At 54.1% G+C, this 13,978-nt stretch overlaps 1 protein-coding gene across 1 annotated transcript; it reads left to right on the top strand.

Annotated features, from left to right (window-relative positions):
- Positions 1 to 4,647: 4,647 nt before the first annotated feature.
- On the top strand, positions 4,648 to 13,585 carry Eef1a2 (eukaryotic translation elongation factor 1 alpha 2). The gene is given in 9 exon segments (XM_052723577.1): positions 4,648 to 5,052; positions 6,291 to 6,507; positions 7,920 to 8,099; positions 8,633 to 8,929; positions 10,300 to 10,384; positions 10,387 to 10,449; positions 11,419 to 11,675; positions 12,519 to 12,753; positions 13,161 to 13,585. Coding segments are annotated over 8 exon segments (1,389 nt in total). The 5' UTR covers positions 4,648 to 5,052; positions 6,291 to 6,363; the 3' UTR covers positions 13,289 to 13,585.
- The last annotated feature ends 393 nt before the right edge of the window (positions 13,586 to 13,978 follow it).

Below are 13,978 nucleotides of genomic sequence, written 5' to 3'. Positions count from 1 at the left end.
GCACAGTGTGGCTGAATCTCACAGCCAGGATGATGTACACTGTAGTGTGGCTGTTAAATACTTTCAAAGGCCCATGTGTTTGTAGGCTTGGACCCTAAGGTGGGACTGTTGGGAGATAGTGGTTTTTTTAGAGCAGAGGCCTAGGAGAAGGTCTTTAGGATAGTGGAATGTGCCCTTGAGGAGGATTAGGAGACCTGGCCTCTCTCTCTTTTTGCTTCCTGGATAGGAGGTGAGTAATTTTGTTCTCTGACACAGTGTGCTGCCTTGGCATGGGGCCATTTTGCCATGGAACCCCAAAGCTGAAGGCAGATGATACTTTCGCTTTATTAGCAGCTCATATCAGGTGTCTGTTATGTTGACAGGAAGCTGATGAGCAGGGAGGGGAGTCAGATAGAGGATGAAGACTGGAGGCTCCAGTTTATACTGTTTAAAACAGCTCTAACAAATCTATGTCAGGGGTCCTCATAGGGGTGGCCACTGAGAGGTGGCCATTATCAGGAGGGGCACAAGGGAGCGATCTGGATGTTGATTCCAAGGATGTGTTTACTCTTTGGACACTAAAAAATATGGTCTTCCCTGTGCAAATCTGAGTCTGTTCACCTTCTTTTAAAAGGATCTACATGGGACTAGAGAGATAGCTCAGTAGTTAAGAACATGTGCTGCTCTTCAGGAGGACTATTTCCAACACCAACATTGGGTAGCTTACAACTATCTATAACTCCAGTTCCAGGGGGTTCAATGAGTTGCACTTACATGTATAGATACACACTCAGACAAGTAATTTAAAATAAATCTTTTTTTTTTTTTTTTTAAAGGACTTTACCCTCTCCATGTTGTACCTCCTCTGCGTTCCTTTGCCCTCAGGTGTCACTCTTTGTGGCATGGATGATGGCCTCCCAGGGATTCTCCTGGATCATGTAGACCATGTTTACTTCTAAGGTTGGCTGTTCCCTGCAGGGTTCCTGCCTACTGTAAGGCAATTTTTTTCAAGGGGTGAGAGTTCCTACAGGCACTTGTGAGCACTGTTCCCTGGGCAGTCAGGCCCTAAAGAACATGTGTCAAGAGCCGGGCGGTGGTGGCGCATGCCTTTAATCCCAGCACTTGGGAGGCAGAGGCAGGCGGATCTCTGTGAGTTCGAGGTCAGCCTGGGCTACAGAGTGAGTTCCAGGAAAGGCGCAAAGCTACACAGAGAAACCCTGTCTCAACAAAACAAAACAAACAAACAAAAAGAACATGTTTCAAATACACAGGTGCTGTGGTGCCCTTTCCTCAACTAAAGATAGGGCCACTGAAGTGAGCTTTGCTTCCAGTGAGTCCTGAGAAGACCTAACCACATACCCAGGACCCCCTCCATCCTATTGCTGGACTTGGCTGTGGTGAGTGACTTGGCTGATGTACTTTCCTCTTAATGAAATGACTGTGGCCTGAAGATGCTTCTGGTCTTCCCTTCTGTTTCTGGATGTTACTGGGTGTAGCACCCTGCCCTTACTCGAGAAATGGGTCTGCTGTGTGGCATCGGTGGAATGTGATTTGTGTTCCACAGTGTCTGTCATACTCTTACTGGTTTCCAGAGGGTGAACAGTTCTCTGCTGTTTGGATGATGTAGGGCTGGGCTCCCCGGAGGAGGAAGGAGGGGCCTCCTGCCTGCTGAGCTGCTACTCACCATGGCAACAGCTCCCTGTGGCTCTGGGCTCCCTGACAGCTCAGGATGTCTCAGACCTTACAGGCCCCATGCCTTGGAGGATAGTATATTTGGGGTCCTGGCTAGCCTGAAATCCAGTTGTTTTCCAGGTCTGCAGTTCACCTGCCACCTGCCCAACCGCTCTAACTCAGGAAGGTACTGAATGTTTGTCAAAGATTGGCCCCAGAGCCCAGGACTCCCCTCATCATGTAGACAGTTTATTTGCTGCCTCAGGAGCTCACTCTGTCTCCTGGTACCTGCCTGGTAGCTGATCTCAAGGGAGGGCCTTGTTTCAGTGGCTGCCCAGGACTCAGGCTCAGGTAAATGAGTAGTGAAGGGCTCCATGCCCAAGGACTGTGCTTTGGGACCAGAAGGCATCTGGCAGTCCAAACCAGGTGGAGCTCCCTGGAAACTCTCTGACTAGAAGATGTCCCCAGACCCTCACCCTGTCCCCAAGACCCTGTATAAGCCACCTTGGGCCAAGTGACACACATCTGTTGGACATTGACTCCAGGAGGCTGGCCTGGCCATGGCTCACAGAAGGCACCCACACAGGTGGTTAGCTGGGCACTGCAGCTATTATTAACCTGACAGTGACATCACCAGCAGCCAATGGGAGGCAGGTTTATTTGCAGGGCTGGCAGCTTGATAACGGTTAATTTTAGCTGGATCTTCATTCCCAACATTTGTGAAACCCCCACCAGCCAAAGAGGGGGATGCTGTCTCCCCAAACAGCTTGAAGATGGCATCTGAGGGCTTCTGGAGGAGCTGAGGAGGGACAGAGCCGGTATCCTATCCTCCACACTGCCCCTAGGAAGAATCTCGTTTTCCTGTAGCCTCTCCTTGCTTGCCCTGCCCCACCTCTGGCAGCTTCTCAGGGTCACTGTGATCAGTAACTGAGAAGCAGGCCACAGGTGAGACCCAGGCTTCAATCTGGAAGTCATACTGTCCATGGTTCTAATGTTTTAAGTCACCTACTTGCTGTGTGATCTCAGGCAGTGGACTTAGCTTTTCTTTGCCCAGTTTCCTCATAGGTTTTGGGGTCCCCAGGCCTACTTATAGGACCTTCTTTTATTTAGTATTGCTAACTTCTTAGTTGTTTAAGTACTACTAACTCTGTAGTTGAAGAGGCTAGAAAAAAGCCCAAAATTCTGGCAAGATGCTCACCAGGCCCTACAGTGGAAAGTGGAAGGCAGGAGACTCCTCCATAGGCAATTTTTATGGTAGCATTTAATCCACGGATAAGGCCAGAGCCCTCAGGACCTAAATGCCCCCTAGAAAGCCCCATCCCAGCACTATTGCCTTGGGATTCAGTCCTAACACTGAACTTGGGGGATACATGCAGATGGAAACAATAGCTTCTCAGTTGCAGGAGCTATTGAGTATCTGGCAATTGCTTAATGCTGCTGGGTTAGGAGCCTCTTAGGACTGCTGGCCTCAAGGCTGCTCAGTGGGGTTAGTGTGTTATTGCTCAGCACTATTACCTCTTGAAGGTTTGTTTTTCTGCACATTCCCAGGGTCTTCCATGCCAACAGAGGCTTCAGGGATTTGTACTGGTAGGGAAAGTATGTCCTAATGACAGGGAGGTACTTTTGGCCTGCCTCCCCTAGGTCAATGTATAGGTGTTTCAGGCAGGATATGACCTCTTGCCATCAGTGGTCAGTTCTCTAGGTGGGCAAGCTTCTGGCCTTGGGTCAGATGTACACAGAGGAAGACTATGTAGGGAAGGGGTGTCTGATGAAACTTCAAAGCTGAAGGACTGGTGGCTATTCCTAAGCATCCTGAACTCTGGACCCTTCTATTGAGTCCACCCAGCCTCCTGAATCCCAAACCAGGCCTGATCTCCATGTCAGAAGGAAGGCATTCAGTGGAGAGATGAGTTGGGCAAGCGGGTGGGGTAAATGCTAATGTCTTGCCAGGCATTTATTTTTAATTCCTGGCTCCCAGTTGACAGTATCAGCAGTCTTCAGAAGTGCTAGGTCATCTGAGAGGCCTGCCTAAGTCTCTGGCAGCCCTCTGCCAGACAGACCCTCAGGCTTCACCTTTACTCCTTCTTCATACTTGCTAGCTGCCTGTCCTACTGGGCAACCAATCCAGGGGCTCCTTCTGGGCACTGCCTCAGTAGAAGGTGCTGGGCCCTGATGTGGGCCTTCTATGTGGAAGGGACAGGCATAGGCCTGCTGTTATTCAGCACAAACACCCAAGGAACCTTTGCTTCCTGCCATACCCTGCAGTGACAAAGACTGGTGGCAGCACTGGAAAATAGGAATATCTGCATGAGATGACAAGATAGGGGTCTCTGAAGAAGCCTCTGGTGACACACAGCGGTCACAACTCCCTTAAGGCCTATTTTGGTTATCCTCATCTTCTTAGAATCCTCAAGGGCTCCCTACTGCCTACCCACGGGTCCTGAAGGAGGCTGGTGTTCAACCCTGGGCTAGTGGGGGTGGGGGTGTCTTAACTCTGTTTGGATGTGCTTGATGGTCTTAGCTAAGACGGTCCGACCAGGAATACAATCAGGAGCGTCCCTGAGCTCTAATGGGCTCCATGTATCCTCCACACCTAAGGGAACAGGTAGAAAAAGCCTCTTTCCAGGGCTTCAGAACAAGGCTGGGTCGGGGCTGGACTTGCTGATAGCTTCAAGTGCCTGCCATGTTGGGCTCCTGTGAACAAGCGTAGGGGCACTGTTCCGGGGGATCAGAACATGGAAAGCCTCTGGAAATGGAACTTCATGTTCACTGAGACTCAGCCATGAACAGGGACAGCACATCAGGACTTGCAGGGACCTTCACCTGGGCCTGGGCCTCTTCCCCCCTCCCCCCTGCCCCCGTTCCCCCACCCCCGCCCCTGGCCATTCCCACTGGCTCCCTGTCTTGTGTTCCACCTTCCTGGGGACATCTTTATGTTGGATGTGCCTTTTTTTCTGCTCTCCAGCAACCACTGTCTCTGCTATCCCAGCTCTTCTCTCAGCTGCTTCTTTCCCTTCTCTCCATCCCTGCCCCTCCCTTCCTGGCTCTGTTCCCTGCCCCCACCTCTGCGCGCTCCCCGCCCTTTTGCCTGTTTTTCTCTCCTGGTCTGCGCTCTAGCTGGCTGATTCTCTCGCTTGCTCCGGTGCATCTTTGCAGCTGCGTCCTCTCGGATCCTTGTTACGCCGGCCCGCGCCCGTGGGTGCGCGGTCCCTGCGTCCGTGCATCGCTCGCACCCCATCCGCCAGCCTCCCGGAGCCCGCCTCCCCCCGCCGGTACCGCATTGCCGTACTGCAGGGGCGCAGTGCATTGCGCCGGCACCGTCAATAGGTGGACCCCCTCCTGGAGAGATAAAACCGCCGTCGCTGCCGTCGCCAGTCCCTCTGACTGAGACTTCGGCTCTGGGTAAGGACGCACATCCCTGTCTGCCACCCTAGCTTAGGTTTCCACCGAGGGTTCGCCTCCCTGGGAACCCAACCCGAGGAAGAGGGGGACACGCGGCACCTAGCTGAGCTACACCCCTGGGTTGGGGTCTCTCGGTGGCACACTGGGCATGGTGGGTCCCGTGGCAGTCGGGCGGTGTGTCCCCTAAGTGATTGTTTACTTGGTGACAGTGGCAGGGGGCCTTCTGCTGAAACCTGCGATCACGCTGTCACCGTGACCTTGGGGCTCTCCCAGGCGCTACGGGGCTGGACAGTCTGGTCGGTGCAGGTGCTGGCGTGGTTCGGGGGCTCTGGGGGTGTCAGTGATTTGTCAGAGAAGGGCAGGGGAGGTGATGAAACCTGAGGACCCCTACCCCGCCCTACATGGCTTCCACCTTAGGATGCCCGCCTCCCCCCCCCCCCCCCCCCCCCCCCCCCCCCCCGTCGCGGGCCCCAGCTTCTCCGTTGACCTCTGCCATGCGCAGACACTGAGATCCAAGGCCTGGACCAGATGGTAAGAGCGAGGGTGAGGGCATCTCTGAGGGCACTTTCTGAGGCTGGGTCAGGGTGAGATTTTTATTCCTCTGGCTAGAACAGGACACTCACCTCTCAGCCCTGACGGCTGTCCCCCTGCTTGAGTATGGGGAGGGCCTGAGCTATTCTGGGCCCTTGCCTGGGCACCATCCAGCTGTCTCCCCTGCCAGCCTGTGGGCAGAGAGAGGAAGATGGCGCCCTCGCTTGAGGAAGGGCTGAGGAGTGCTGGCCTTTCTTCATGGTGGCAGCAGATGGGGGTAGGGCAGTGTCCCTTCCTGGGCTGTGTGTGTGTGTGGGGGGGGTGGGGTGGCGGCATGGAGGACAGGGAGGACAAGGCACTGGAGAGCTGGGCACAGTGACTCATCACAGGGCTCCTGACTGCTCCAGAGGATCTCTTGGCCTGCTGCTCTGTGATATCCCGACAGGATTAACCCTTCCTTAAGGAACTTTCCTCCAAATCAACTCTCCAAACATTTACACTCCAACGAACCATTTGGGCTAAGGTAGAGGAACAGGTGGCTTATGAGTGCAACCTGGCTGGACTGGGCTAGGACCAGGGGGCAATCATTCTTCCTCATCCAACCTCAGGTGACTGGGTGGGGGCAAGCTCTGAAACAATGCAAGAATGGTGTGGGTGTCTCTGCTGGGCCTCCTAATCACCTGTCTCCCTTGTCACTGGCCCCACAGAGTTCCTCCCCAGCATACCCTCAACCCCGAGCCAGAGCCCCCAAAGTGCCAGCCCCTCCCTTAACCAGCCAGAATGGGCAAGGAGAAGACACACATCAACATTGTGGTCATTGGCCATGTGGACTCAGGCAAGTCCACCACGACAGGCCATCTCATCTACAAATGCGGGGGCATCGACAAGCGGACCATCGAGAAGTTTGAGAAGGAGGCGGCAGAGGTGAGCACCGTGGGCCTGGTGCTTGCATTTCTCGGTTTTCTTCCCTCAGTGCATAGGATGTGGGTGTCTGGGGATGGAGGTGAAGAGGGCAGCCTCCCTCTGAGATTGGCTTCATACTGAGGAAGGGAGAATTTGTGTCCTGCCCAGGTCCACCAGAGGGCTCTCAGCCTCAGTGGGCCAGAGTGCCCTCAAGTCTTATCCTTTTGCTCCCCAGGGCTGAAGCTGTGCTGGATGTGGTGCTGCCCTCACTTGTCTTGCAACAGCTAGGGCTCAAGGATGCTATTAATAGCTGATTGATGGGCAGCAGTCTTGCCAGCTCCACTTTCTCCAGATATGCTGAGGAAGGTTGCTGGTTCAGGATGGTGCCTGGAAGTGGGGGTGGAGGGGTGGGGGGGGGGGGTCTTGGCAGTCTGTTCCTGGTTGAGACCTCTGCCCTCAGAAGAGCTGGCTCTCAGATAAGGCCAGGCCTGAGGGCAGCAACTCTGTGCTGAGCTCCTGCTCCAGTGTGTATATGGGTTTTGAGCCACAACTCTCTGTGTGTATGGGCCTGAAGCTTTTACCCTTTAGGGAGTGTTCTGAGGGGAGGTGGTAGGAGGAGCTGAGGGACTGAAGGTCACCTGGGTCAGGTCCTAGCTGGGTTTTGTCTGGTTCTGTCTGGACAGCTCCTTCAGACTGGGCAGCATCCCTGGAGTGCAGAAGGCTGTCCTGTGAGATTCTGGTAGGGAGTTGTGTTCAGCTGAGCAATGGCCACAGTTGTGGTCCAGGCTGTAGGAGTCTCACCAGGAGTCTCACTCTGGCACAAGTTGGCAGAAAGCAGCCAGCCTGCTCTTAGTGGGGGTGTTCTTCTCCTGTTTTGGTGCAAAGGGGGAAGGTGATGCCTCAGCTGTTTGGAAGTATGCATCAGCTACAGAAAGAGCTGGAAGGCAAGAGTTTTCTCAAAACCTTGACCAATTTATTTATTTTTAAAGTTTTCCTTTTTTGAAATAATAACTCAGTTTTTAAAAAAATTTAATAGTCCCATGTCCAATGAGATAATTGACCCATAATTGACTAGGGTGTGGAATCTTAGCCTCAGGTAGTGAGGAACCCTTTGCCAGAGACAGGAGTTTAATGAGGTCTGGCAACTTCCAGACGCTCATGCCCCCTGCTGGGGGACTTGTGTGTCCACAACCATTAGGAGGGGAATGGGGCTGGCTGATCTAGGTGGCTTCATTTTGTGGCAGAGCAGGGTTTGGGTGTCAGCACCAGAGAAATGGTACAGAGGTCCCTGATTCAAGGTGCTTTAGCCCAGCCCTAAATGGCTGTTTAGGGTTGTTTCCCATGGCTGTTTCCATGGCCCAGGGCAGGCCCGGCACGTGGATGTGACCCCTGAGTCCTGTGTCCTATCCTGAGTTGTGCCCCTACCCTTTCAGATGGGAAAGGGCTCCTTTAAATATGCCTGGGTGCTGGACAAGCTGAAGGCAGAGCGGGAGCGCGGCATCACCATTGACATCTCCCTCTGGAAGTTTGAGACCACCAAGTACTACATTACCATCATTGATGCCCCAGGCCACCGGGACTTCATCAAGAACATGATCACCGGCACATCCCAGGTGTGCGGGGAGGGCACCTGGCCCAAGAGCTCTCCCGTAGTCTGTCTCTTGTACTTCCTGCCAGGACAGAGCCCCACCCAGGTCATCTCCAAACTGCTTGACACAGAGTCCCTCAAGAACTGAGTCAGGGCTGATATCTCAGGTAGATGGGGTGCCTGCAGGGTTACCCCACCACTGTTAGGGCCAGCAGACAGACAGAGGGGGAAATTGTGGACATGTCCTTTACAGACAAATTCTCGTAGAAGAGGCCACATAACAATGAGACGTGGGTAGAAAATCAGTCAGACCGAACAATCACAGAATAGAACCAAAGGCCAAATGACTCACCCAAGGGCACATAGCCTGTTGGTGGTGAAGCTGATGGCCAGTTCTGGGCCTCCTTGACTCAGAGCCTGGTGGAGGAGTCCCCTGCTACCTTTGAGGCAGAGATCCTGAGTCTCTCCCCAGGATAACTGCCCAGGCCCCATTTTGTGGGTGGTAGGGCTACGTAAAAGGCTGGGCCAGGGGCTTACTGTGTCTGACCTGTTGGATAGGCGGACTGTGCGGTGCTGATCGTGGCAGCAGGTGTGGGCGAGTTTGAGGCAGGCATCTCCAAGAACGGGCAAACCCGGGAACATGCACTCCTGGCCTACACTCTGGGCGTGAAGCAGCTCATTGTGGGTGTCAACAAGATGGACTCCACAGAACCAGCCTACAGTGAGAAGCGCTATGACGAGATTGTCAAGGAGGTCAGCGCCTACATCAAGAAGATTGGCTACAACCCAGCCACAGTGCCCTTCGTGCCCATCTCAGGCTGGCATGGCGACAACATGCTGGAGCCTTCACCCAATGTGAGTGAAGATAGGTATGGTAAGGGCAGTGCTGACCTTCCCAAGAGCCCAGGGCTCCAGAACCCTAAGGCAGGGTGGGCCAAGCTTCCTTTGGTCTAGCTGAATTTCTGTGAGCACTGTAGTGATAAGTATCAGCCTTCTGGGGATACCTCCAAGTAAGGGATCTACACTTGGGCTTCTCCAGCTCAGCCTCCCCATGAGGTGAAAAGAGGAAGATGAGGCTTCTTCTCTGGCTACTGCCTGTTGGGCCCTGGATCTTACTATGGGGGAAGATCAGTTTTTTATATTCTCCCAAGCCACTGTCCTGGCTTTGGATACTGTGTATAACCAACAAAGGCCCTCCTCAGTTGACTCCCCTGAGGTCTGAAGCATGTCCCTGGGCTGGCCTGGAGAGTGGAGGAATGTCTCTTGGCTGGTCATCTGGGAAGCTTGAAGCTTCTGCAGCTCTGGGCCTCTGAGTTGGGGGTGAAGAGAAGTACATTTTTCAGAGAGAGCTTGGGACCTAGATCTTGGTCTACCCAGAGGAGACCCCTGTCCTAGAAAGGTTGGCACTCAGCTTTAGTCAGGCTCTCTGGAGACAGCTGGGGGACCAGTGCCCAGTGGTATGTGGACAGAGTCGGGCAGGCAGGGGATACTCCATCTTGCTCTTGCTGATGTGTGATTACCAGGACCTTAGAATCCCCTGGAGACCTTTGATCAGCAGGTCCTTTCCTGCCCCCTCAGCTCCCTACTGCTCTATTGTGCTCTGGGGCTCTGCTGACCTGAGGTGCCTAAGACTTTGACCTAAAGACAAAGGCAGGGGGACACACAGCCCCTTGGGTGGATTTACTTCTTGTCTGTGACAGGTAGACCATGAGGAGTTCTGTGTCAGGAGGGCTTAAAGTCATCCTCCAGAGAGGCCCTTGTGGTGGTGGTGGTGGTAGACCCTGATCTTGGAGACAGCAGAGGCTCTGGGGCTGGGGCAGAGGCTGGACTTTATCCTTGACATGACCATTGGCCAGACTTGAGCTCCTGCTCCCCTGGTTCTTACCCTGTCTAGGGCTGTGATTGACCAGGTCCCTGAGGGATTAGGGCATCAGGCCAGGTTGAGGGGCCTCATTTGTAAGTGTTGGGGACATGACAGCACAGTCTGGGGAGGTGTTTCTGTTTGTTGCTCCTTCCCTCTTTTCTAAGTTGTGTTTGTTCAGGGTCCCTGTGAGGGTGCGAAGGGGAAAAGGGGATGAAGAGCAAGACATTCAGCTTGGACAATGAATCTCCCTCCCCAGGGTGCCCCTTAGGCAGGTGCCACCTCCAGAATCTTGGAGATCTGAGGCTGAGGGTGTGGTCAGACGGGTTGCCCTATAATTGGTACCTTTTTTTTTCCTTCCCAGATGCCATGGTTCAAGGGCTGGAAAGTAGAGCGCAAGGAAGGAAATGCAAGTGGTGTGTCCCTGCTAGAAGCCCTGGACACAATCCTGCCCCAACCCGCCCCACTGACAAGCCCCTTCGCCTTCCGCTGCAGGATGTGTACAAGATTGGTGGTGAGTGAGGTCTCAGTACTGGAGCTCATTGTTCCTGCAGGCTCTGTCTCCAGCCTTGACCAGGACATCAACAAGGAACCCTCAGGCTGGTTGTCTCGACCTCTCTCAGTCACCCCTCCCACCCACCTCCACCCTTCCATCAATTCACCCAGCATCCAGTAGGATTCCTTTCCCACTCCCCACTTCCACAAGCGCTCAGCCAGGAGCTAGAGACATTAGATGGGCGTACTGAACCGACACCTCACCTGCAGGTGAGGTGTGCCTGTCTCATGGGAGCAGTTCTAGTCCAGGAGTGAGAAATGCAAGTCATTAGTCAATAGGCACCAAAGCCAAATATGAGACAAGCAAAGGGGGAAGAATGAGAATATCATGCTGATGCTTACTCCAAACAGAGGACAACTGCTGCCCTTTCTCCGTCACCCCATAATGCCACCACCTCCAAGCTTCCAGGAGATGGTAGAGGGCTGTGCTCTCTCTCCCAGCCACTTGCTCTTCAAGGTATCCCTGTGGTAGCCACACTGTCAGTGTGGGCAGGCCTGTCAGAAATGCTGGGGCTAGATGCCTCTTCAGTAGTAGAACCACAGTGCTACAGCAGGACCTGGGAGTCCTGTGTGAGCAAAAGCAATCCCAGTGAGTTGGCCCTTGCCTGGCTGAGATCCTCAGAGACAGGAGGAATGCTTGTGGTGCTCCCCCCCCCCGCCCCCCGAGGGAGACAACCCCATCTTCCTTTCACTGCCTGTCCCTTATCCTTCAATCCTGGGAACTCTGATTTAGTCTCTTTAGGGGAGACGCTCCTGCTATCACCTCACTCTCTGCCCCTGTCTCCTTTCTCCCTCCATGAGTCTATTTTCCTTGACCCCCTTCAGAGAGAAGCAAGTCCTGAGCTCTGTCTGCTTCCAGGCTCTCTGCTTTTTGCTTTGCCCTGCCCTTCTCTGGCCTGCCCTCTCACAGTACCCTCTCTTGGCCTAGGCATTGGGACTGTGCCTGTGGGCCGAGTGGAGACTGGTATCCTTCGGCCTGGTATGGTGGTGACCTTTGCGCCAGTAAATATCACCACAGAGGTGAAGTCTGTGGAGATGCACCATGAGGCACTCAGCGAGGCCCTCCCTGGTGATAATGTCGGCTTCAATGTGAAAAACGTGTCCGTCAAGGATATTCGCCGGGGCAATGTCTGTGGGGACAGCAAATCTGATCCACCTCAGGAGGCTGCCCAGTTCACCTCCCAGGTTGGTGGCTGTACTAGTGTATGGACATTCCTTCTCAGAACAGGAGGAGAGGTGGGCTGAGGCATCAGACAGTGGCTTCTGGCCCTTCCCCTGGCACTGAAGGGAAAGGCCTTCCGTTTCACCCTCATGCCACTCAGTGTTCAAAGGCTAAATGGGTGCTCAGAGTTACAGCGGGTAAGCAGAGCCTCAAGGCAGTCCTACTCTGGGGTATTTGCCCTTTAAAAATGCTTTTATTAACTTGCTGCCTGGGGTATCACTGTAGCACTTTATTTTCTTAACTGAAAAACAAAACAAAACAATCTACTTATTTTAGTGTGTGTGTGTGTGTGTGTGTGTGTGTGTGTGTGTACATGCCACAGTACATGTGTGGAGGTCGAGCGCAACTTGGAATCAGTTAGTTCTCTACTCCATCATGTGGCTTGCAGGGATTGAACTCAGGTCTTCAAGACCTGACAGCAAGCACCTTGGTCCTAGAGTGATTTTGCTGACCTCCTCTCTACATTCTCATTGCACACTCTCAATTTTAGAACAGTTTTATTGAAATGTAATAGAAGTACTATAATTATGGTTCAATTTCGTCCTGGCTTCCTTGGTTCTGGTCAGGGTTAATCTGTGCTGTCCTGGTCCTTTCAAACAGTGCAGCTATCTGTTGATTGACTCATGGTTTGCACATGCTTAGCAAGATGTTGGGGTATGAGCCCAGAAGAGGGGTCCCTGTGGCCTGAGCATTCCTTGCACAAAATCATAGGGATCGGGAGGTGACCCTGTGACTAAACCACTCCCTCTAACACTGGCCCTGTCCCAGGAGACCCAACTCATGGCTGTCTTCAACTCTGCTCTCAGGTCATCATCCTGAACCACCCTGGGCAAATCAGCGCTGGCTACTCCCCAGTCATCGACTGTCACACAGCCCACATTGCCTGCAAGTTTGCTGAGCTGAAGGAGAAGATTGACCGGCGTTCTGGCAAGAAGCTGGAGGACAATCCCAAGTCCCTGAAGTCTGGTGATGCTGCCATTGTTGAGATGGTCCCCGGAAAACCCATGTGTGTGGAGAGCTTCTCACAGTACCCACCCCTCGGTGAGCGGGGTGATCCAAGGTGTAACCCAAGATGGTGGTTGATCCAAGCGGGGTCAATACATTGCTGGCAGGCAGGGTCAGGGGTTCCTTTACTGTGGCAAACTACTGAGCAAAGTGCAGCATTTCATTACACACACAGACACAGACACACACATTGACAGACAGACAGACAGACAGACACACACGCACGCACGCACACCACCGCCCCTCTCTGCTTGACAGACAGATCTGGGATAGTGCTTCTTTTATGAGGAAGAACCCCTAAGGGATTTCCCTGGCACCAACAGCAAGTCGAGTGATTTCCCCCCTTACACCCCTTAAGCGGCGTTAAGATGTTCTGCGGGTGCACAATGCACCTGCGCATTGCATCCTGGGCGCCCCCACAGTTTACGCATCTCTCCCGACAGGCCGCTTCGCCGTGCGCGACATGCGGCAGACTGTGGCCGTGGGTGTCATCAAGAACGTGGAGAAGAAGAGCGGCGGCGCCGGCAAGGTCACCAAGTCCGCACAGAAGGCGCAGAAAGCGGGCAAGTGAAGCGCGGGCGCCCGCGGCGTGGCCCTCCCCGACGGCGCCGCGCCGCGCCCCCAGCCCCGCCCCCGGCACTGGCCCCGTCCCCTCACCCGCCCCAGGCGCGGCCCCTCCCCCCCGGCTCCCCGCCAGGCGCATGTCTGCACCTCCGCTTGTAAGAGGCTTTACGTCAGCGACTGGATGCTCGCCATCAAGGTCCAGTGGAAATTCTTCAAGAGGAAAAGCGCCCCCGCCCCAGGCTTCCGCACCAGCGCTCACCACGCACGCTCAGTGCCGGTTTTCCCAATAAACTGAGCGACCCCAGAGCCGTGTGTGCCTACTGCTGGGGCCCTGTTTATCAAAGTCCCGTTACCCAAGGTGTTCAATCTGGCACATTTCAGGTGACACACTGCCAGGTGACCTAGCCAACTGCCCTCCTAAGCTTCGTGGGTAGGCGGTGGGGCCCACTGCGTGGGTGCTGGAAACCCCCAGCTAGGTGAGGATGGAAATGACCCATTTTGTGTGCCTTGGTGGGATGTGCAAGACAAATCATAGAACCAAAACTGTGGCTGGGTGTCCTGAAGGGCCCCCTAAGGAGCCGTGAGACCTGAGAACTCCTCCCCATGAGTGTGGGCACACACTCCTTTCCCTAGGTTTCCGGGGGAAGGTTCTGACAGAAACCCATCTTGCTCACACTCCTGCCTGCTGAGCCAGCTC

Source organism: Peromyscus californicus, unplaced genomic scaffold (assembly GCF_007827085.1).
Source record: "Peromyscus californicus insignis strain IS unplaced genomic scaffold, ASM782708v3 Scaffold_7__1_contigs__length_154581171, whole genome shotgun sequence".
In the NCBI taxonomy this organism is placed as follows: domain Eukaryota; kingdom Metazoa; phylum Chordata; class Mammalia; order Rodentia; family Cricetidae; genus Peromyscus; species Peromyscus californicus.
This window is presented reverse-complemented; position numbering and strand designations above follow the sequence as displayed.